We start from the raw sequence: 23,790 nt of genomic DNA on the forward strand, positions 1-23,790 counted from the left end.
GCTACAGACAACAAACATTTGATCAATGGCAATTTTAATGCAAAGAGATACCATGATGAGATCCTGAGGCCCATTGTCGTGCCATTCATCCACCGCCATCACCTCATGTTTCAGCAGGATAATGTACAGCCCCATGTACACAATTCCTGGAAGCTGAAAATGTTCCAGTTCTTTCATGGCCTGCATACTCACCAGACATGTCACCCATTGAGCATGTTTGGGATGCTATGGATCGATGTGTACGACAGCGTGTTCCAGTTTCCGCCAATATCCAGCAACTTCACACAGCCATTGAAGAGGAGTGGGACAACATTCCACAGGCCACAATCAACAGCATGATCAACTCTATGTGAAGGAGATGTGTCGTGCTGCAAGAGGCAAATGGTGGTCACATCATATACTGACTGGTTTTCTGATCCACGCCCATACTTTTTTTAAAGGTATCTGACCAACAGACGCATATCTGTATTCCCAGTCATGTGAAATCCATAGATTAGGGCCTAACGTATTTAATTCAATTGACTGATTTCCGTGTGTGAACTGTAACTCAGTTTAATTATTGAAATTGTTGCATGTTGCGTTTATATTTTTGTTCAGCGTATAATAACCTTGCTGCGTACTGAGCCTATCTATTTGCCTTTTTTTTTTTAATGACAACATAATGATGTTATTCAATGACATTTAATCAACCCAACTATGCAAAAAAAGAAAAAAAGTATATTAGGCAAGATTACTGTGGTTGGCCATTTCCTGACATCCCCTATATCAGAGACTGACATAGTTTTGTCTGTGTTTTACTTCATATTTTGACTCCAGCAACATTCAGCAACAAAAATGCTTCTTCTGACTACAGTGGTTTTCTGGCTTGCTGGTAAGGACCATGTGTGTGCCATGTACATTTGTATGTTACCTGCACTTCATAGTAAATAGCTTGTGACTCTTTATGTATTTATTTAGCATGTTGCTGCCTTTTAATCTGACCAATGATGGATTTCAGACTGACATTTTCAGTGTAAACTAACCGAAGGCATACTAACAACATGGTTTACAAAGTAATTATTGATTTGGCTGAACTGATATTAATTAATGGAATGAGTCAAGTCAAAATATACTGTACATTTCTTTGTATTCACATTTCTTTGTAAGTGTTTGTTACAAAGTTACAACTCATACTGTCAGATGTTTTCAAAATAGAGAAGAGAAAATGATAGATTCAATAGTTATACTTAATACATAATTATACTTCATGAAACAATTTGGGCTAAATAACAAGTTTCATTCTACCAAACATGCTCTGATCTTGACATATGCTACATGGTTGGTTGTGATATTTGAGACAGGAAATTAACAACTATTCTGGGAACTGATGTCTTCATAGATACTTTTGTATATATAGTGAATGTGGACACCCCTTCAAATTAGTGGATTGGCTATTCAGCCACACCTGTTGCTGACAGGTGTATAAATTCAAGCACAAAGCCATGCAATCTCCATAGACAAGCATTGGCAGTAGAATGGCCTTACTGAAGAGCTCAGTGGCTTTCAACGTGGCAGCGTTATAGGATGCCACCTTTCCAACAAGTCAGTTCATCATATTTCTGCCCTGCTAGAGCTGCCCTGGTCAACTGTAAGTGCTGTTATTGTGAAGTGGAAACCTCTAGGAGCAACAACGGATCAGCTGCAAAGTGGTAGGCCACACAAGCTCACAGAACGGGACTGCCGAGTGCTGAAGTGCACTCACTACTGAGTTTAAAACTGCTTCTGGAAGCAACGTCAGCACGTCAGCATAAGAACTGTTTGTCGGGAGCTTCATGAAATGAGTTTACATGGCCGAGCAGCCACACACAAGCCTAAGATCACCATGCGCAATGCCAAGCGTCGGCTGCATTGGTGTAAAGCTCGCAGCCATTGGACTCTGGAGCAGTGGAAACGTGTTCTCTGGAGTGATGAATCACGCTTCACCATCTGGCAGTCCGACAGACAAATATGGGTTTGGCTGATGCCAGGAAAACGCTACCTGCCCCAATGCATAGTGCCAACTGTAAAATTTGGTGGAGGAGGAATAATGGTCTGGGGCTGTTTTTCATGGTTCGTGCTAGGCCCCTTAGTTCCAGTGAAGGGAAATATTAATGCTACAGCATACAATTACATTCTAGACGATTCTGTGCATCCAACTTTGTGGCAACAGTTTGGGGAAGGCCATTTCCTGTTTCAGCATGACAATGCCCCTGTGCCCCAATGCCCCATACTTTTGGTCATGTAGTGTACGTAACATATAGGTCTGTCAGTACAATTCTTTTGAATGTAATATCCCAAACTATTTATCAACATATCATATACACTCCCCTCCGTATGTATTTGGACAGTGAAGCAACATTTTTAAATTTCGCCCTATACTCCAGAATTTTGGATCTGAGGTCAAATGTTTCATACGTCATAAGTATTTGGACAAATTCACTAATAGTGGTCAAGCTATTACCTTACCAGCTCTTTCTATGATTGAATGGACACCCACCCTGTATTCAAAATAATGTTGTGTTTCAACTGATGGAGGACACAACACAAAAACCTCAGATAATGTAAAATAGGGCCTAAGCTAAAACATATGCGAATATCTTTTTTTTTTTACATCATTTGTAAACCTTTTTTTCAAGAAATTATCAAATAGTTTGACAACCCCGTTTGTAAGCTTTTAAATGATATAAATCTCAACCTTTTATCTTACCCAGTGATGAAAACATGGATGTCTCATGGCATGGGGGGGTATGCAAAATAGGTCAATTTTGAGCAGCTTTATCTCTAGAATGATTTTGCATTCAGGTAAAAAAAATTATAGGTCCACATTTTTTTGGGTATTCAGGTCCACTTTCTGAGCACTTCTATAATGGGCTAATATGTATGGAAGGTTTCGTTCAAATCAAAAGGAGTGCTGTCAAAAAGTGATTGAATTCAAATGGATTTACACCTCTAACTTTATCAATAATCATTATTCATCATTTATTCATGATTTTTCCTTAATCATGGCATTATCAGGATTAACTTAAAAGTGTTCAGAAACGTATTATCTACTCACAGAAAGAAAATGACTACAGTCATTATTCACCATTAATTTCCTATAGTGCAAAATGATCAGAAACACAACTAAAACAAGCTGCAAATGCATCCATAGAGTGTGTAGAGTCAAAAGTTTGATGTAGTCATTGTCTGCAAGTAATATGGGATGAAATACTAAACTTTTGACTACTTTAATACACTACACAGTGCATTTGGAAAGTATTCAATTTTTTAAAACAGAAATACCTTAAGTATTCAGACCCTTTGCTATTGTCAGTGTTGGTGTGGGTGCGTGGAGAGGAGTCAGACGCAGGACGCATAAGCTAAGTCGAACAGGACTTTACTAGATGCACAACCAGTACAAAATAAAGTGCCTCTAACGAGGAGGCAAAACGACAACGCAACACAGTGCGTATTAATAACAATGCCAGAGTACTGCACAGGATACCACCAACAGACAGGAACTAAAATAACACACAACTAACAAACACAACCACAGGAAACTTATAAGGCACATAATCAAGACCAAACGGACAAAGGTGTAACAGACAGACCAAACCAAACGAACATCGAAACATTAAACGGTGGCAGCTAGTACTCCGGGGACGACGAACGCCGAAGCCTGCCCGAACAAGGAGGAGGAGCAGCCTCGGCAGATTCCGTGACAGCTATAAGCCTCGAAATTGAGCTGTTTCCATTGATCATCCTTGAGATGTTTCTACAACTTGATTGGTGTCCACCTGTGGTAAATTCAATTGATTGGACATGATTTGGAAAGGCACACACCTGTCTATATAAGGTCCCACAGTTCACAGTGCATGTCAGAGCAAAAACGAAGCCATGAGGTCGAAGGAATTGTCCGTAGAGCCCCGAGACAGGATTGTGTCGAGGCACAGATCTGGGGAAGGGTACGAAAAAATTTCTGCAGCATTAAAGGTCCCCAAGAACACAGTGGCCTCCATCATTGTTAAATGGAAGAAGTTTGGAACCACAAAGAGACTTCCTAGAGCTGGCCGCCCGACCAAACTAAGCAATCGGGGGAGAAGGGCCTTGGTCAGGGAGGTGACCAAGAACCTGATGGTTACTCTAATAGAGATCCAGAGTTCCTCTGTGGAGATGGGAGAACCTTCCAGAAGGACAACCATCTCTGCAGCACTCCACCAGCACTCCACCTTTATGGTAGAGTGGCCAGATTGAAGGCACTCCTCAGTAAAAGGCACATGACAGCCCGCTTTGAGTTTTCCAAAAGGCATCTAAAGACTCTCAGACCATGAGAAACAAGATTCTCTGGTCGGATGAAACCAAGATTGAACTCTTTGGCCTGAATGCCAAGCGTCACGTTTAGAGGAAACCTGGCACCATCCCTACAGTGAAGTATGGTGGTGGCAGCATCATGCTGTGGGGATGTTTTTCAGTGGCAGGGACTGGCAGACTAGTCAGGATCGAGGGAAAGATGAATGCCGCAAAGTAGAGAGAGATCCTTGATGAAAACCTGCTCCAGAGTGCTCAGGACCTCAGACTGGGGTGAAGGTTGACCTTCCAACAGGACAACAACCCTAAGCACACAGCCAAGACAATGCAGGAGTGGCTTTGGGACAAGTCTCTGAATGTCCTTGAGTTGCCCAGCCAGAGCCCGGACTTGAACCTGATCGAACATCTCTGGAGAGACCTGAAAATAGCTGTGCAGTGACGCTCCCCATCCAACCTGACAGAGCTTGAGAGGATCTGCAGAGAAGAATGGGAGAAACTCCCCAAATACAGGTGTGCCAAGCTTGTAGCGTCATACCCAAGAAGACTCGAGGCTGTAATCGCTGCCAAAGGTGTTTCAACAAAGTACTGAGTAATGTGGTCCTCTGTAGCTCAATTGGTAGAGCATGGCGCTTGTAACGCCAGGGTAATGGGTTCGATCCCCGATACCACCCATACGTAAAAATGTATGCACGCATGACTGTAAGTCGCTTTGGATAAAAGCGTCTGCTAAATGGCATATTATTATTATATTATATTAGTAAAGGTTCTGATGACTTATGTAAATGTGATATTTCCCTTTTCTTTTCGCAAAAATTTATAAAAACCAGTTGTTACTTTGTCATTATGGGGTATTGTGTGTAGATTGATTTACATTTTAGTCATTTAGCAGATGCTCTTATCCAGAGCGACTTACAGTTAGTGAATACATTTTTTTTTTTTTCATACTGGCCCCCCGTGGGAATCGAACCCACAACCCTGACGTTGCAAATGCCATGCTCTATCAACTGAGCTACATCCCTGCCGGCCATTCCCTCCCCTACCCTGGACAAATTGTGCGCCGCCCATGAGTCTCCCGGTCGCGGCCGGCTGCGACAGAGCCTGGATTCGAACCAGGATCTCTAGTGGCACAGCTAGCACTGCGATGCAGTGCCTTAGACCACTGCGCCACTCAGGAGAAACATGAATGGGGAAAACAATTTAATCAATTTTAGAATAAGGCTGTAACATAACAAAATGTGGAAAAAGGCAAGGGGTCTGAATACTTTCCGAATTCAGTGTGACTCTGTAAGAGTAAGCAGGTGTTATGTGCATCCACATTTTAATGGCGACTCAGTGGTTTAATAGAAAGGTATGAGCAGTCAAGAATCCAGTTGATGAATGTTTACATTTATTTTCCTATAGGTTTGAAACAATCACAATAACATACATACATATTAGTCTCTAAGGTGCAATTAATCCAGAATGAAATTAAAACACAAAAATACAGAATGATAGCTCAAATTCACAGGAGGCTGCTGAGGGGAGGACGGCTCATAATAATGGCTTCAACAAAGTACTGAGTAAAGGGTCTGAATACTTATGTAAATGTGACATTTAAGTAGTTATTTTTTTAAATAAATTTGCCCAAAAAATGAACAACCTGTTTTTGCTTTGTCATTATGGGGTATTATGCGTAGATTGATGAGGAATAAAACAATTTAATCCATTTTAGAATAAGGCTGTAACTTAGCAAAATGTGGAAAAAGTCAAGGGGTCTGAATACTTTCCGATTGCACTGTACATTAATTTTGTCTTCAAATGCGGGGACTAGATATATAAAGTGTTTTCATCTCTAAATGGTGAAAATATATATGTATGAAAATACCCTCAAATTAAAGATGGCATTCTATACTGTTGCTTCATATGAAACATTTGATCTAAAATCCAAAATGCTGGAGTATAGAGCCAAATTTATAATTTTAGCTTCACTGTCCAAATACAGTACATATGGAGGGAAGTGTTGGTTTTTGATTTTTCGAATATGAGTCTAAGATTTCTAATATTAATCTATAATTATATTTCACAGGTATATGTGATGGTGTGCAGAGACTGACGTGTCCTTATGATCTAATGGACGAGGGCCTCCCCAGGGTGTGGTGTAAGGAGACCTCCCCACAGTGCTGTACAGGCTTCAGCTTCAGCAGGCAGAGCCAGTCTTTGGATGCAGGAAGTCTGAAGGTGACCCAGGGTGTTGACTCCTTCACTGTGGATGTCCTGAACCTGACCCAGGGAGAGGGAATGTATTGGTGCGGTGTGCTGAGCAGCAATAACACCATCATCAAACTGGCTGAGGAGTACTTCTACAGCAGTAAGTGTGATACCTGCCCTTGACTGTGCACAGACGTCGCCAGATGTCTTGATGTAAGTCAGAGTAACAGTGAGTGAAGAAGTGTCAAGTGAATTTCTATCTCTAATTCAACCTAAGCTTGAATCATTACCAGAGGTTGTAAGGCTCTGGTTTTAATCATCAATGATTCAAGGTCCACAACTCACAAGTCTTATCTGTATTTTTATTCATGGAGAGAGCTCTCCTGCCAATGACACAACATACTGTTTTTATACTTCTTGACAAACAAAGGCACTATGCTCCTCCCACCTTTAGGTGGCTTTCTTAAACAGTTCCCGCCTTCCCCCTTGAATGGTTAGTACCGCCCCCTCTGTTAGTGGGTTGACACTACATGATAATTCTAACATTTATACTGTGTTTGGGGTGAAATTCTTTAGTCATTATTCTTAAAATCCAAATTAATCTAACAATCCACCCCTTTGACTAAATATTCCCACATTCAGGATAAATGTATTTTACAAGCATGATTAATCTCAGAGATCACATCAGAACTAATAAACATTTCATCCAATTGCGGTCTTTCAGGGTCCAAATCCTCGTCATCCACCAAGCCTGGAGGATCGTTTTTCACATTCCCCTGGTCAGAGTCCGAGTCAGTCCATCTCTCATCATTGTTTAGATACTGCATTTCACCAACGCCTGACTCACCAATCCTCGGACACAGGGAACAAGACAACAACCACATAATACAAGAATACCCATACAAACACTGATCGCTCCCTAAGATGGTGGCTGCTAGGGTTTTCCATTTACCAAATATTTCATCAAACCATCTATCCACAATGTACTAACTTCTGAGTTCAGTTCATCCTTCACTTAGTGCAGTTAAATCTGTAAGAGCTCTGGTGACTGTCCCATCCAGTGTGGTGTTGTTAGGGATAAATGTGCAACAATGGCTTATCTTTCTATAGACACTGGCCCTTTCTGCCTGATCTAGAACCAACCTCTACTAAGTTATGAGCAGGATGGCGGATAATCGCTCAGAGATCCCCTTTACTGCATCTCTAGTCTGGTCAATAAATCGTTGTTGGTTGTAATAGATATAATTTATCCAATCCATATTTTTGTTTATTGTCACCCACCAGAAAAATGTTGTAGTAAAACTCTCCCATATTTGATTTATAGCTTTTTATTCGTCTGGAACACCCCTGGGGATGCCTATACCATCTATCCAAATTGGGCTATTTCCTTCCTGACTTATTTCTTTTTCTCCTAATTATTCTTCCTGTCACTGGTCTTTGATGACCAATTCTTACAGGTTGGACCAACAATACTGGTGCACAAGTACCCACCCATCCCTCTGGTGATGTCTGTCGAATGCTCCCTTTGTTAGTGCATGCCCACCACACATCAGTCAGAGGGATGGTTAGGCTCCAAAAAATTTTTTTCTTCCTCCCTTCCTTATCTAAATCAGTCACATTAATTATCTCCTTACAGCCATCAAAATCACCCAAGTTACGGGTGCCATTTCTATGTCTGTAACACTGTTATTCGCCAGGAGTTAAAGTGAATCTAGGTGGGCTGGCCCAGTATGTCAATTTTGCCAGCCCAATCCCTGTGCAATTTGGCTCTTTTTGATTGGACCCCAGGTCTAATACACAGGGAAACATTGCCTTTGGCATTGGGGCGGTCAACATTGTTGGTCGCCCAATGGAGCATGCATAACAATTGGTCTCCCCCAAGGCCCTAGCGGTGTATTTCATCCACTTTAACCAGAGATTCTCATCAGGGACCCCCTCCACTTCCCCATTGTTCCATTCTTGGAGGAGAAAATCTTTCATAGTGGACGGGTTAGTCAAATTGACTCCGTCATCCCTTGACTGATTTACTCGGTCTATTGCCATTAATGGATTAATGACAGTACCTGCTCCCTCTATATCTTTTGACTCCATTAAATGTAATCTTAGACAAGTGTCCCGTCCGTATACGTCCGCGCAAGCCCAGTAAGTTATTTTCATGTCCTCTTTAGTGACCTTTACTATCGTTACTACCATCTCCGTGGGGATGTCGTTATCTTATCCTCCATCTGGACTTCCAGCCCCCCCCGTCTCATATCTCCGTCCCCCACTATGTCTAAATACCTGAGCCCAGGAACAATCCGCCGAGGGAGCTGAACATAAATACAACGGGATCTTATAATCCCATGTTGCTTGCTTATCTGCTCTGATAACATCCCTAATCCTAATTTTGAATCTTACTCCCCACCCTTCTCTGACTCCTATTTTGTAGATCACTCGCCCTTGATGGTCAGTATGTCGGGTCGCTTTCCCTTTATTTCTTACTAATGGTAAGGCCATAGCGTAATTGGTGCGAGGTGGTGGTGGATCTTGACCTACCACGACCATTGCCGAGACTATGATGCAGCTCAGGGTCACCCATATTCCCAAAAACCGCCAACCCTCTCCTGTCTTAAGTCCTTCTGCTCGGTACCACCCCATACTCACACCCTAGGAACACACTACAGTGATGATAGGTCTGGGTAGGAGATCTTCGTTGACAGAGGTGAACCCCGGACCCTGTGGTCCAGTTCTGCTCGTCAACTCTGCGTGTGCTAAGCGGTGCTTGTATGTGGTCTTACCTTCTTGCAGTGGGTAACATGGACCCAGGTTCCTCTCTCTGCTATTCTAATGGCCAAGGTGGTGACCAACATAACCTGATAGGGCCCTTCCCAACAGGCCTGCTTCCAGTTTTCCTTCTAGTGACTGGATGCTCACCAGTCACCTGGTTAGATAGTGGGCCACCTTCTCCTTTAGTTCACCTGTGGGGCACAAAACCTCTGACATACGGGTGTGGTTAATAAACTATCTTCACACATGTTCAGATTAATGTAACAATTTCTGACTGCATTCTCTTTTTAGACTATCTAAAAAATGTTTTTTTTTAAAAGTATTTTGTCCTCTCCTTCGTATATTATCTAATACAATTAGCCTCTTCCCCCCTTTTGACACATAGTTCTGCTTATGTGTCAATTTTTTCCACCTTCCTAAACATTCCCTTAGGTTATTTATCAACCAATTGCCATGCCTTTCATTTTTGAGATTGTTTTTTGCTTCTTTATTGCTCCTCCCACTTCCTTTGTCTTTATGGCGGCTAAATTCGACTTTCATTCAGTTCAGAATCAATTAGTAATCCAATCAAACAATCTCTTATCTTGTAAAAACACTTATGTTTAGTTCAACCTCTGTTCTACCCCGGCTCTCCCGGGCTTGACCTGAAGACTGATTGTTGGACATGACAAGTCCATTTTTTAGGTCACTTAAGTATTCTGCCTAGCAACAAAGAATAAAAACCTCTATGTTCGTGATTAACCCAGTTATCTCTAATAGCCCACCAAAAAAAACCCATCATCTTTAAACCACGACCAATGTCATCCCTCTTTACTCTCTACCATTTGGGTAACATCCCTGATATATTTATGAAAAGCTAAGACTGTTTGGGAAGAGAGCAACAACATAACCTGTTCTTCCTCCTCAGAGTTCCAAATTATTTTACCATGGGCTGCCATTGCCTAAATACTGCCTAACTTCATAAAATCCCTCAAAATTCCTCGAGTATACAATGATTATTTAATTGATTACTCTAAATCTGCTACATGTGATCTCATTCAAATGATCCATTATCAATTATTTGATCCACCCCCTAGTAAAATATCTTTCCTCTTCTATTCTGGAGTTCTACCTCTCCCAACTATTTCCCCTAGTGGCCATTAAATACTCTGCTCTCGTCTGTTCCTTTTACTTACTCTGTTAGTCTCTGCTTTTCAAGCTCCAGAAACTGTTATCTCTGTCTCTCAGCCTGCTTGTTTTTCAAACCTAAACAGTTTCCTTCTCTCTTTTTCTTTTATTCTCTCCCTCTCGAACTTCCTCTGTCTCTCTAAGTATGTCTCTGCCTCTCCTTTTTCCCGCCAACCAGAGCCACAAATCATTCTCCTCACAGCTCTATCGCTACTTCCCTCCTATCATTACTGAATCAATGATAATACATTTACATTCTAGTCACCCAGCAGACACTCCTATCCAGAGCAACCTAGTGAATACATTTTTATTATTTTTATCTTTATATATATTTTTTTACTGGCCTCCCCCCGTGGGAATCGAACCCATAACCCTGGCGTTGCAAACACCATGCTCTATCAACTGAGCTCCATCCCTGCCGGCCATTTTCCCCCCTACCCTGGACGACGCTGGGCCAATTGTGCGCCGCCCATGAGTCTCCCGGTCGCTGTCGGCTGCGACAGAGCCTGGATCCGAACCAGGATCTATAGTGGCACAGTTAGCCCTGCGATGCAGTGCCTTAGACCACTGCGCCACTCAGGATAATAATAACTGCAATAACTATCAAGAATAATTATAATAACTATTACGAATTATATTGTCCTTTTTCTGATGTTCTAATTGTAGTCTTTCATTTTAGTTTAAAATATAAAGTTATTTATAACAAATCCAGAACCCACCACAGGCTGGCCCCATTCCCCCAGCACAACAGCCAATGCCACTTGCTTCCCTGTAACGAAAATAAATTATCGTTTTAAAATCTTCCAACCATTTGTTTTTCCCGCTAACCCACCTCAGCTCGCTATTCAATATCTTTAACAGTTTTCTCTGATTCGGCCCCAATCAACAAAACAAATGCTTGATATTGTTTATCAGCATACACTTAATGACATTCCTACCATTTGAACTATGTCCTGTCTCACTCCCCCCCTCTCCTGCTCCTTCCTACATTATGGGGGAGGCGCGGGTAACTTCCCTACAATCTATCTTCTTAGGAAATAATGTCATTCGTACTTGTAACATATTTTCATAGATTATTTAGAATACTACTAAAGTTATCTTATGCAACTTTTAATACACGTAAGAACTCTCTCTCCACCCATTCTCTATTGAATAAGTGCGTCTTCCTAGTTACCCCATAACCACGCCTCAAATCTTTTATTTAGCATTTAACCAACCAAATACTAAGTAGTATCCGGTTATCATTTATACCCGCCGTTGAATTTCCTCATACACACATATTTCACCTTATGCCATTCAAATGCCCAACACGACAGAATAGTTCAATTCAACTCTCTATTGGTTTTTCAAGTCGCTCCGGACCAGAGCGTCTGCCAAATGACCAAAAATGCAAACGTACATTTCTCTACTTTCTCACTCATTACGTACGTCTACGTTTGTGCGCGAAAGCGCATACATATGCATAATAATATGCCATTTAGCAGACGCTTCTATCCGAAGCGACCTACAGTCATGCGTGCATACATTTTTTATTTTATTTTTTATGGGTGGTCCCGGGGATCGAACCCACTACCTTGGCGTTACAAGCGCTGTGCTCTACTAGCTGAGCTACAGAGGACCACATCGTTGGACTTGATAGGTACCTCTCAAATAATCGCTTTGTGGTGTTTTTAACCAATTCTTAATTGACACGAATCATTTTTTCAAACATTTTACCCGTTGAACCAAAAATATTGACTGTCATCCTCCTTTTCCCCTGCAGTCACGATGGTTAAATATTCCTTTGTCCCCGTTAAAGCATTTTCGCGCTTAAAAAAACACACTCGCTGTCTCTAGCCCCTCCTTTCGCTGTTCTTTCAAATTAGTTCCAGTCTACATGCATCTGTTTGATCATAAATTCTAATTTTTCTACTTCGAGATGCCCAATAAATTCATACCTCTTCTCCCACATGGATCCATAAAACATATTTCTTTCATCTCCCGTTAATTTTTCTGATGATTTAGGTGACCTACACACATTTTAAAAAAGATATGTCCAGCAACAACATGAAGACAGGGGCAGCATATAAGTCAATACCAGAAGCATTTATTGACTGATCTCAAAAGTGTTGGCTTACCAGGGTTGGTGGAGCCCTCAGTTTCATCTTTGCCTCGCAAAGCTAACTCAAACACTCCGCAAAACTTCACACACTGGATTAGCCGGCTGAGGATGTGGCGGTTCTTGCTAATGTCGTAGTAAATATATTTGTTATAGTGAATATGGAATATGATATGTTGAGTAAAATGTTGTGCTAAGATCTATTTAGGTCAGGAGCTGGTTATAAGTTATGTTCCTATCCAATAACAATGGACAAAAGGGTCCTATCTTGTCAGCCTTGTCAGTTTCAGTTCTCCAGTAAACTTGTGATTATCAACACTAACCTCATCGTTGTGGCGGCGGACAGCTAGCCTGTATCCCTCATCCAGTTGAGTGGGAATGTTCACTCTCCCCAAAGCAGACAATCTCAAACAGCTATCCATGTGGGTCTTTGACAGCTCATGTTTCTTAATCTTTCCTGAAAGATGGTGCATGTCCGTTACACACCAGTCGCTGTCCAAGCGGTGCTGTCTGCCGTGCCGCCTTCAGGGTGAAAGAGTAAGCAGGGGGGTAGCAGAAGACTGCATTAGCCACATCGCAGCCTGCTAGCCAGGTTTTTCGTTCGTACCAATTTTTGGAAAATCCTCGGGTGTAGGACTTCCCCCCTTTAGTAGAAACCTGTTGAATTATTAAATTTGGTCTGGGAGGTCCTAATTGTTTCGTTGCCAATTTATCTTCATTTGTTCGCCGACAAAAGGAACTTCTTTCAAAGACACAATCGAGTTGCACTGAAGCCTAGCCATTTTGATAGTAGTAGTGAATTGATTGATGAGGCTACCCGCTCTTTTCTTAGTTACGTTCATGGTTATGTTACGTATGACGAAAGCGCGTAAGTGCAAGCCCTCAGAAACCCATAGAGATTGTATTGAAAGCTCTGATATTTGAAAAAAATAGATTTTACATGGGAGTCTATGACAGACTTCTGGGCGATTTTCAACCTGACTGAAATCGCCCCAAAAGGGGGGCATTTGAAGCACGACTTTAGCCTGATTGGACATTTAGTGGCACTGTGGCAGATCAGACGTCTAGATTACAACACTGATAACTACTGTTGCCGTGATATAATTGATTAGAAAAAAAATCCCTTCCTTTTCCCGTTTGGCAGTGCGTCGCCCATATCGCCCTATTGAACACACCGCCCCTGCCAAAATCCATGAATAAAACTACTGACCTTTTCCTTGTAGTTTGGATTCAAATAATTTTTCAAACTCGTTAACGTCTTTATCGTTCATAAAGAGTAATCACCGGCCTGTTTTATAACCTTAACGTCGAAGGCCAGGACTATTCTCCACGGATGTAATCACCCGGCCGTGCACGGACTTCGGTGTCTTTAGAACGATAAAGATGTATTAAGCTCCGCTCAGAAGGACCAATCTGTCAAGTGAATTTCTATCTCTAATTCAACCTAAGCTTGAATCATTACCAGAGGTTGTAAGGCTCTGGTTTTAATCATCAATGATTCAAGGTCCACAACTCACAAGTCTTATCTGTATTTTTATTCATGGAGAGAGCTCTCCTGCCAATGACACAACATACTGTTTTTATACTTCTTGACAAACAAAGGCACTATGCTCCTCCCACCTTTAGGTGGCTTTCTTAAACAGTTCCCGCCATCCCCCTTGAATGGTTAGTACCGCCCCCTCTGTTAGTGGGTTGACACTACATGATAATTCTAACATTTATACTGTGTTTGGGGTGAAATTCTTTAGTCATTATTCTTAAAATCCAAATTAATCTAACAAGAAGAGAACCCTGAAATGTAGCCTATGGTACCTACACGGATACTTTAATTGCTATCCAACCACTTACAAGTACATCACAAGGTCTTGGATTACATGTGCTCTGCTGTAATGGTCCTCTCCGATATTTCTCTGTATACAGTGCCTTTGGAAAGTTTTCAGACCCAATGACCTTTTCCACATTTTGTTACATCCTTATTCTAAAATGGATACAAAAATTTAACAAATCTCATCAATCTACGCACAATACCCCATAATGACAAAGCAAAACCAGGTTTTTAGAAATGTATGCAAATTAATTACAAAAATAAATAATGAAATATCACATTTACATAAGTATTCAGAGCCTTTACTCAGTACTTTGTTGAAGCACTGTTACGAACCCAGTGGCTTTAAAAGTATAGGGTGGATGGAAAAGAGGCCCGTAACATAACTCATGCGAATCAGGCTATTGCCAAGGAACAGTGAGAACAAAATACGCCAACAACCAAATGCTACCGTCAAACACAAAATGTTTATTATAAAACACACAGTAAATGGTTTGGGGAAAAGGGGCTGAGCTGGACCCAAGGAATGAAACAATAAAGTCAAAACCCCCTAAACTGATCTTGCCTGCCTCAAGAACTACTTAGCTTACGGCTAACCATACAAAAATACAGTGGGTGGTCCGCTCAGGTCTAACTAGTGTGTTTAGACAAGGTTTTCCTATGGGTAGCGTATGCCCAAGGGCGACTTGCTAAATCCCCCTTTTCCCAGGCACAAATAAACAATATAGGTACCATACGGACTAAACAGTTAACGAGTGAGTACACAAACACAAGACACCACCGTATACATACTCACAAACAAAAAGAGTCTCTGTCAGAAAACACAACTGACTAGCTTTTAAAACAAGGGGATGTGTGATATGATTGGGTAAGAAAACAGAAACAGGTGGTGCAATCAGGATAAATGTCCACTGATTGGTCCACCTCAGCAATCAGCAGATTAACTGATGACTGACAGGTGGGACACACCAACGACCTCCAATCAGGAACATAAAGGACACCTGTGTTTAGGGCAGAAGGAGAGGAAAAACACAAAAACAAGCACCTTTGGCAGCAATTACACTACAAGCTTGGCACACCTGTATTTGGGGAGTTTCTCCCATTCTTCTCTGCACATCCTCTCAAGCTCTGTCAGGTTGGATGGGGAGGGTTGCTGCACAGCTATTTCCAGGTCTCTCCAGAGATGTTCGATCGGGTTTAAGTCCGGACTCTGGCTGGGCCACTCAAGGACATTCAGAAACTTGTCCCGAAGCCACTCCTGCGTTGTCTTGTCTGTGTGTTTAGGGTCATTGTCCTGTTGGAAGGTGAACCGTCACCCCAGTCTGAGTACTCTGGAGCAGGTGTTCATCAAGGATCTCTCTGTACTTTGCTCCGTTCATCTGAGGAGTGGCTTCCACCTGGCCACTCTACCATAAAGGCCTGATTGGTGGAGTGCTGCAGAGATGGTTGTCCTTCTGGAAGTTACTCCCATCTCCACAGAGGAACTCTGGAGGTCTGTCAGAGTGACCATCGGGTTCTTGGTCACCTCCCTGACCAAGGCCCTTCTCCCCCGATTGCTCAGTTTGGTCGGGCGGCCAGCTCTAGTAAGAGTCTTGGTGGTTCCAAACTTCTTCCATTTAAGAATGATGGAGGCCACTGTGTTCTTGGGGACCTTCAATGCTGCAGAATTTGTTTTACCCTTCCCCAGATCTGTTTCTCGACACAATCCTGTATCGGAGTTCAATGGGCAATTCCTTTGACCTCATGGCTTGGTTGTTGCTCAGACATCAAATCAAATAAAATTTTATTGGCCACATGCGTCGAATACAACAGGTGTAGACATTACAGTGAAATGCTTACTTACAGCCCTTAACCAACAATGCATTTATTTTTTTATAAAAAAAGTTAAATAAAACAACAACAAAAGTGTTGAGAGAAAAAAAGAGCAGAAGTCAAATAAAACAACAGTAGGGAGGCTATATATACAGGGGGGTACCGGTGCAGAGTCAATGTGCAGGGGCACTGGCTAGTTGAGCTAATATGTACATGTGGGTAGAGTTAAAGTGACTGCATAAATAATTAAGAGTAGCAGCAGCGTAAAAATATGGGGTGGGGGGGGGGCAGTGCAAATAGTTTGGGTAGCCATGATTAGCTGGTCAGGAGTCTTATGGCAGGTGTGTGCCTTTGCAAATCATGTCCAATCAATTGAATGATGATCAATGGAAACAGGATTCACCTGAGCTCAATTTCGAGTCTCATAGCAAACGGTCTGAATACTTATGTAATTAAGGTATTTCTGTTAATTATTTGTATACATTTGCAAAACTTTCTAACAACCTGTTTTCGCTTCGTCATTATGGGGTATTGTGTGTAGATTGAAGAGGAAAATGTTTTATTTAATCATTTTTGGAATAAGGCTGTAACGTAACAAAATGTGGAAAAGGTCAAGGGGTTTGAATACTCTCCGAATGCACTGTAGAGAACTTTTGACTTAATTTGTGTCTCCTCTACTCGCTTCAACCTCAGGTTCCTACGTTTGGGACATTCTTCGCTGGATTCTGATGCCTCTGCTTCCCATGGTGTCCATATTTTCTTACTGTTACTTAAACAGTAAGTCCTTACAACCTCCAAGCATGCAATTAGCCTGAATGCATCCATAAAGTACTGCTCTTCCATTGACAAATACTAGTTCATAACACTTTGAGTAACTAACTTCAACGCTTTCTCTCCAAACAGGAAAACACCAAAACAAGGTAAAGTATTACATCAAAACATTGAATTCCTTAAATAGAATAGCAATTGCCATGTAGTTACTGTTTTTCAACAGCTATAACATACACCTGGTATTTCTTACTTCAGAAGGAGGAGGGCCAACTCATGAACATCGCTATGACCTCAGATCTGGCACAAAATAATCGACAGAATGAAGACTCTGCAGAAGAGATAACTGAGCTAGAATGATGGACATTGCCAAAGGACACACACAATGTTAAAGGCGCATTCAATTCTATGCTGCAAAACAAGACAGCCATTTCAGCTTTTTACAGTTACAAACGTGCAAGTTATTCTAAAGCAATTTGATAATAAAATCCAATGCACCTAATAGCTTATATACTGTACTTCCTTTTTATTTGAATATATCAATGTCAAGAAAAGGTTTGTCTCCCTGGTGGTTACAAGAGCTAAGTGAAAATAATCTAAACTAATAGTTTGTAGTAGCTTTCATGATTTTCATACTGTAAAAATTTAAATGCCATCTATGAAGAAATAAGTTTGCATTTATTAGGACAAGCCAAACACAAGTTTACATCCAGTTAAAACATGGAAAAGTTTCATGGGATGAAAATAAATATCAACGTACCTTTCTATACATTATTTTCTTATTGTACAACATAATCCTCATGCGCCAATTGGAACTTTGCTTTTAGCATTATTTTGCCTAATGAACCACCCATTGAATGACAACAGTAGACAGACAATGCAGCAGTATTTAAGATGAATGCATAGTTTAATATTTTGAAAGATACATTTTAAATCGTTGAGTGTAATCTAAAGTGACAAGTATGTAATAAATCTAAAAGTCTGTCACGTCAGTTAATAAACATACCTTGTAACATTGTGGAAATAAAAGCTATGTACTGTATATCATTCCTGAATACCACCTGCATTTATTTTGTCTGATATGAATTCATGCTGCTCTTAATTGCATTGATGGGTGTCTGTCATCATTACAGAATAGCATGGTATCTTTGCAATGTAAACAGATTTGAATGACTGCTTTCATTTGCAGTGATGTATTTACATAATATTTTTTGTGATGCAACTAGTCAACCTGCTTTAGCACACTAACACATGGGGAATATGTATAAATTTGGAGCGGGCAATAGAAACCTTTTATTTTCAGTCAAACCAGATGACAAAGAACCACATCATACGTATTAATCAATCCCATTTGTATTTCCTCATCAGGAAAACATGATAAAGATAAATGCCATAGATGAGAGTAGTATTAATGAAGCACTACTGTTGTTGACATGTTTAAGTCCAAAAATAGCTGCATTCAATGTAAGTAGGCTGCCATTGAAAAATCTCCACGAAATACAGCAATTGCAAGACATTCTATTTCAAATGGGCATCTGAAGCACAGGTAAAGTTAATGGAACCTCATGATGAGACAGACATGATAACAGTTATGTTATAGTTAACACAAGAACAATAGGAGCCTTGGAATGAAGAAAAAGATTGAGAAAAATTATGAAGTAGCAGTTCATTATTTAAGTTAGCTTATTGTGCAAGCAGTTTATGACTTTTGCAATCATTCATTTATAAACTGGTAGGAGTCCCTTAACAATATAAAACAACATTATCTCCAAGCAGCAGCTCTTTATAAAAGCAAACATTTCCATATATTATGTAGTGTGCTGCCAAGGTTTTGGTACTGGTTTCAGCAACAACAAAAAAAGACAGTATATGATACATTTCAGTGACATAACAGTTACACCTGTCTGAAGCTACTTCCTGTCAGTTCTGATGCATTATAGTCTAGACTTACCATAAGAACACTTAACACATGGTTGATGAGGATTGCAGACATGTACGTATGTTGTATGTAACCTCTTTTTAAGGCATCTAATTAAAACACACTGAAATGTGTACTGAGGCGGTAGAAAAGGTGACAAAGGCAGCATCCCAAATCGCATCCTATTCCTTATATATATATTACATATATATTACACTACTTTGATCAGAGCCCTATGGGCCCTGGTTAAAAGTACTGCCTTGTATAGAGAATAGGGTGCCATTTGGGATGCAGACAAACTGAAAATACAGTCAATGTAGCTGTAAAATGGTGCATTGGGGGACCTGTTCCATTGTGGGGGTGGGGGGAGTAAATGATCAAATGGAGCGAGTTAGTACTTAGTCAAAAAAAAGAAAAACTCAATTAAATTGCAGCACAACTTTCAACAACCATTACATCACTGAGTCAGAGAAACAAAACCAGTGGATCAAAGTAAGAGGACAATCTTCAATATGTGAAATATGACCATCTAACATGTATATACTCCACTACGTAATATCAACACTGTCAAGCAATCATCACTTTACAAGAGCATGCTCTCAAGCAATTTTTACACAAATAGAGGACATTCAGATAAAAACGTTAGCCCTGCCAAGCCCATTTGGAGTGGTTCCATTTAGGAGAGCATAATTTCAAAAGTTAAAAGAAAAGAAAACAGTAAGCAAATACACATTTTAAGTTAAACGTCAAAATAAAAATATTTCCTTAGTGGCTCTACTAACTTCCATACCCAGTAGTGAACATATAGCTTGCATCACAGTGGGTGTCAGTCATTTCCTTCCCTTTTCTCCTCTTGGTTGAAGGTAACATGATTTTATCTTCAACCTAGTTTCTCATCTCATCTCATCCAAAGATCATGTGTTACAGCATCAGTAGTGCTCATGGGAAATAATATTAATGCATCATACAGCCACCGCAGAGTCTAGGTTTTTGCCTGGGAATGGGTGACCATGAACCATGGGTATGGCTTGCGGATGCTGCTTGTGCACAAATGAATCTGGTTCTAGGAACCATACAAGTTTCAAACGACAACTTGGGTTCTGCAGCTCTTCAGAGTCAAGTTCCAAAAAAGGATGACTTGGGTTCTAGAGTTCTTCATAGTCTCCGCCCTCTCTATTTGCTGACCCCTCCCCTCCAGCCAAGAAATCCTCCAAGTCATCCATGTCCCCGGTTTTCTTGGTCCGAGATTTCTTCTTTTTCCTCTCTTTGTCATCACCTGTTCCGGTCTCATCTTTCTCCTTCTTCTTGTCCTTTTTATGCTTCTTCTTGCTGCTCTTCTCATCCTCCTAAGAAAAAAGGCAGAATTATTTTTACAGAATCTCATATTTCTGTTTTTAAAATGTATGTCTACTATCCTGTATAAACACTCATCCATTCACTTGACAAGACCGCCATCTGAAAAGACATCCACTCCCTTACTTCTTTGCTTTTCTTCTTCTTTTTCTTCTTTTCTTTTGAGGAATGTTTGCTTTCCTTCTCTGAAAAGCAATTTATATAATTTGAGAAATTAATTAATACAATGTAATTTGGGGTTTTATGTGATACGCTTTGGTACGGTTCTCTGTCATGTGCTAGGATACTATTCTATGGTACATGGATGTATTCACTAGACGCCAAACGAAAGAAAACGGATTGAATCAGAGAAGGACTATCTAAACTCTTGTCCAAAAATAAACAATTGTTTTTGTTTTACATTGCAAAACTTTTAAATACAGTATGCACTAATGAATGCGACCCTGTTCTCTATAGATTTGTGGTAGTGGACTTGCCTTCTTGGTCCTCACTGCTGTCCTTGGCTTTGGGGGCTTCTTCCTCCTTAAAGCCCAAGCCAAACAGGTCTGTCTCATTCTTGCTCTTAAAGGAGGGCTTCAGGACCGGTGTGGGCTTCAGAGGCTCTGGGATCAGCGTGGCTGGAGGGATGTCATCATCTGACAGCTCCAGATCAGACAGTACTTCATCCCTGACTGGGAAAACCTCCTGTGGATGGATGCAGAGGGAAATAAGTCCAAACTATCACAAATACCAATATACATTGTAACCATGCATCCAAACCAAAAATGTCCATCAAATAATATATTGAAAATTTATTGGATATTTCACAAATGCAGCACTACATATTTGACCAGGAAAGTAATTTCTATAGGTTGACTACTCAATCTAACTATGATGACTTGTAGCCTACAACCCTAACTAACATCCTTTTGACCTAGCTACCTTAGTTATCTTCTGGATGACTGCCTCCTCCTCAGACTCAAAGTCAAGATCATCCATGACGAAGGAGAGCATCTGTTCAGCAACAGGGGCCCCTGGGTCAGAGTCCGAGTCTGCCCCAGGGGTTCCTCCGTTTTTCCCTCTGGGTGGGCCTGGCTGCTCCAGGGCTACTGCAGGTGCAGAGGTCAGGGTGAGGGTGATGGGCTCAGCCACCTGGGGGACAGTGTTCTCCAAGAGTTGGTCAGCAGGTGCCAAAGGCTCCGGAGCTTGGGGCTCCATGGCATGGGGCATTATGGACTCAGTGCCCAGTCTAAAACAGAGTACAAAAACATTACATTTACATTTTAGTCATTTAGCAGACGCCCTTATCCAGAGCGACTTACAGGAGCAATTAGGGTTAAGTGCCTTGCTCAAGGGCACAGACAGATTTTTCACCTAGTCGGCTCAGGCATTAGAACCAGCAACCTTTCAGTTACTGGCACAACGCTCTTAACCACTAAGCTACTTGCTGTTTTACTCTTGATGACAAGAGTCATCTATTAATGTATATGATAAAAATGAGTTTCTTAAACAGATGACAAAAAAAGAAATAAACAACTAGATATGAGTTTATATAATTCTAAATATAACTAAAGTTACTTAAACTGAAATGGTTTACTCTTGATAAGACTACATTACATTAACGGATATGCTGGATATAAGAGGCTTACTGTTTCAGCTCTGAATCACTGTCAAGGTTGAGGTGGTCAACCTGAGTGACAGCAGGTACTGGTGGTGATGGTGGTGGGGGCTGTGCTTCCACCTCCTCCTCATCGCTAGACATAGTGAAGTCTTTACTGGTGAGAAGGCCCAGGGTGTTGGGCAGGGGCAGCTCCTTGTCATCTGGGTCTAACTCATCCTGATAACCTGCCACCATGGGGTTCCCTCTGTCCTCTCCATCACTTTAATAGATGATCATAATAATAATAATAATTAAATAATAATAATAATAAATACAGTATATAGACTACCGGTCACAAGTTTTGGAACACCTACTCATTCAAGGGTTTTTCTTTATTTTTACATTGTAGAATAATAGTGAAGACATCAAAACTATGAAATAACACATATGGAATCATGTAGTAACCAAAAAAGCGTTAAACAAATCAAAATATATATATTTTTTGAGATTCTTCAAATAGCTTTGCACACTCTTGGCATTCTCTCAACCAGCTTATTGAGGTAGTCACCTGGAATGCATTTCAATTAATAGGTGTGCCTTCTTAAAAGTTAATTTGTCGAATTCCTTCTTAATGCGTTTGAGCCAATCAGTTGTGTTGTGACAAGGTAGGGGTGGGTATACAGAAGATAGCCCAATTTGGTAAAAGACCAAGTCCATATTATGGCAAGTACAGCTCAAATAAGCAAAGAGAAACGACAGTCCATCATTACTTTAAGACATGAAGGTCAGTCAATACAGAAAATGCCAAGAACTTTGAAAGTTTCTTCAAGTACAGTCGCAAAAACCATCAAGCACTATAATGAAACTGGCTCTCATGAGGACCGCCACAGGAATGGAAGACCCAGAGTTACTTCTGCTGCAGAGGATAAGTTCATTAGGTACCAGCCTCAGAAATTGCAGCCCAAATAAATGCTTCACAGAGTTCAAGTAACAGGGGGACACGTCTTGCACTGCAGGATTTGAGTCCCTGGTGGCGTAGTGTGTTACTGATGGTAGGCTTTGTTACTTTGGTCCCAGCTCTCTGCAGGTCATTCACTAGGTCCCCCCGTGTGGTTCTGGGATTTTTGCTCACCGTTCTTGTGATCATTTTGACCCCACGGGGTGAGATCTTGCGTGGAGCCCCAGATCAAGGGAGATTATCAGTGGTCTTGTATGTCTTCCATTTCCTAATAATTGCTCCCACAGTTGATTTCTTCAAACCAAGCTGCTTACCTATTGCAGATTCAGTCTTCCCAGCCTGGTGCAGGTCTACAATTTTGTTTCTGGTGTCCTTTGACAGCTCTTTGGTCTTGGCCATAGTGGAGTTTGGAGTGTGACTGTTTGAGGTTGTGGACAGGTGTCTTTTATACTGATAACAAGTTCAAACAGGTGCCATTAATACAGGTAACGAGTGGAGGACAGAGGAGACTCTTAGAGAAGAAGTTACAGGTCTGTGAGAGCCAGAAATCTTGCTTGTTTGTAGGTGACCAAATACTTATTTTCCACCATAATTTGCAAATAAATTCATTAAAAATCCTACAATGTGATTTTCTTGATTTTTTTCTCTCATTTTGTCTGTCATAGTTGACGTGTACCTATAATGAAAATTACAGGCCTCTCTCATCTTTTTAAGTGGGAGAACTTGCACAATTGGTGGCTGACTAAATACTTTTTTCCCCACTGTGTGTGTATATATATATATATATATATATATATATATATATATATATATATATATATATATATATATATATATATATATATATATATATATATATATTGGTACATTAATATAAGACGACACAAAATATGGAACTTCAATAGAAACTTCAGATGAAATTCTACAAAAATGAGAGAATGCTGGAATACTCTTTGGTTCTACCCCCTAGAACGTATAAAATAACAACTATCTATTAAATGAAGCACTGTTTGCGATTCTTGAATCCTCTCCTTCCACAATTTATTCAATGGAA

General features: G+C 40.7%; 2 protein-coding genes across 4 annotated transcripts in view; one reads left to right on the forward strand and one right to left on the reverse strand.

Annotated features, from left to right (window-relative positions):
* The first annotated feature begins 779 nt into the window (after window positions 1-779).
* si:ch211-102c2.4 (uncharacterized protein LOC568178 homolog) lies at window positions 780-17,975 on the forward strand. The gene is made up of 5 exons (XM_041901402.2): window positions 780-871; window positions 6,371-6,652; window positions 16,854-16,937; window positions 17,064-17,080; window positions 17,187-17,975. The coding sequence occupies exons 1-5, from the start codon at window positions 835-837 to the stop codon at window positions 17,286-17,288; spliced, it is 522 nt and encodes a 173-aa protein (XP_041757336.1). The 5' UTR covers window positions 780-834; the 3' UTR covers window positions 17,289-17,975.
* The window catches only part of rabl6b (RAB, member RAS oncogene family-like 6b), a 29,651-nt gene continuing 23,448 nt past the window's right edge, over window positions 17,588-23,790 (reverse strand). For all 3 annotated transcript variants that reach the window (XM_041901398.1, XM_041901399.1, XM_041901397.1), the window contains 5 exons: window positions 21,828-22,058; window positions 21,121-21,427; window positions 20,676-20,883; window positions 20,326-20,384; window positions 17,588-20,192 (listed from right to left, as the gene is read on the reverse strand). In XM_041901398.1, the coding sequence (XP_041757332.1) occupies window positions 19,992-20,192; window positions 20,326-20,384; window positions 20,676-20,883; window positions 21,121-21,427; window positions 21,828-22,058 (1,006 nt within the window). In that variant the 3' untranslated portion in view covers window positions 17,588-19,991. The remainder of the gene's footprint in view (window positions 20,193-20,325; window positions 20,385-20,675; window positions 20,884-21,120; window positions 21,428-21,827; window positions 22,059-23,790) is intronic.

Source organism: Coregonus clupeaformis, chromosome 16 (genome assembly GCF_020615455.1).
Source record: "Coregonus clupeaformis isolate EN_2021a chromosome 16, ASM2061545v1, whole genome shotgun sequence".
In the NCBI taxonomy this organism is placed as follows: Eukaryota; Metazoa; Chordata; class Actinopteri; order Salmoniformes; family Salmonidae; genus Coregonus; species Coregonus clupeaformis.

Bases quoted from the DNA above. Each gene is read 5' to 3' on its own strand.
- si:ch211-102c2.4 (XM_041901402.2), top strand. From the start codon at position 835: ATGCTTCTTCTGACTACAGTGGTTTTCTGGCTTGCTG. The intron at 872-6,370 runs GTAAGGACCATG...TATATTTCACAG, and splicing joins AGTGGTTTTCTGGCTTGCTG to GTATATGTGATGGTGTGCAG. The intron at 6,653-16,853 runs GTAAGTGTGATA...CTTCAACCTCAG, and splicing joins TGAGGAGTACTTCTACAGCA to GTTCCTACGTTTGGGACATT.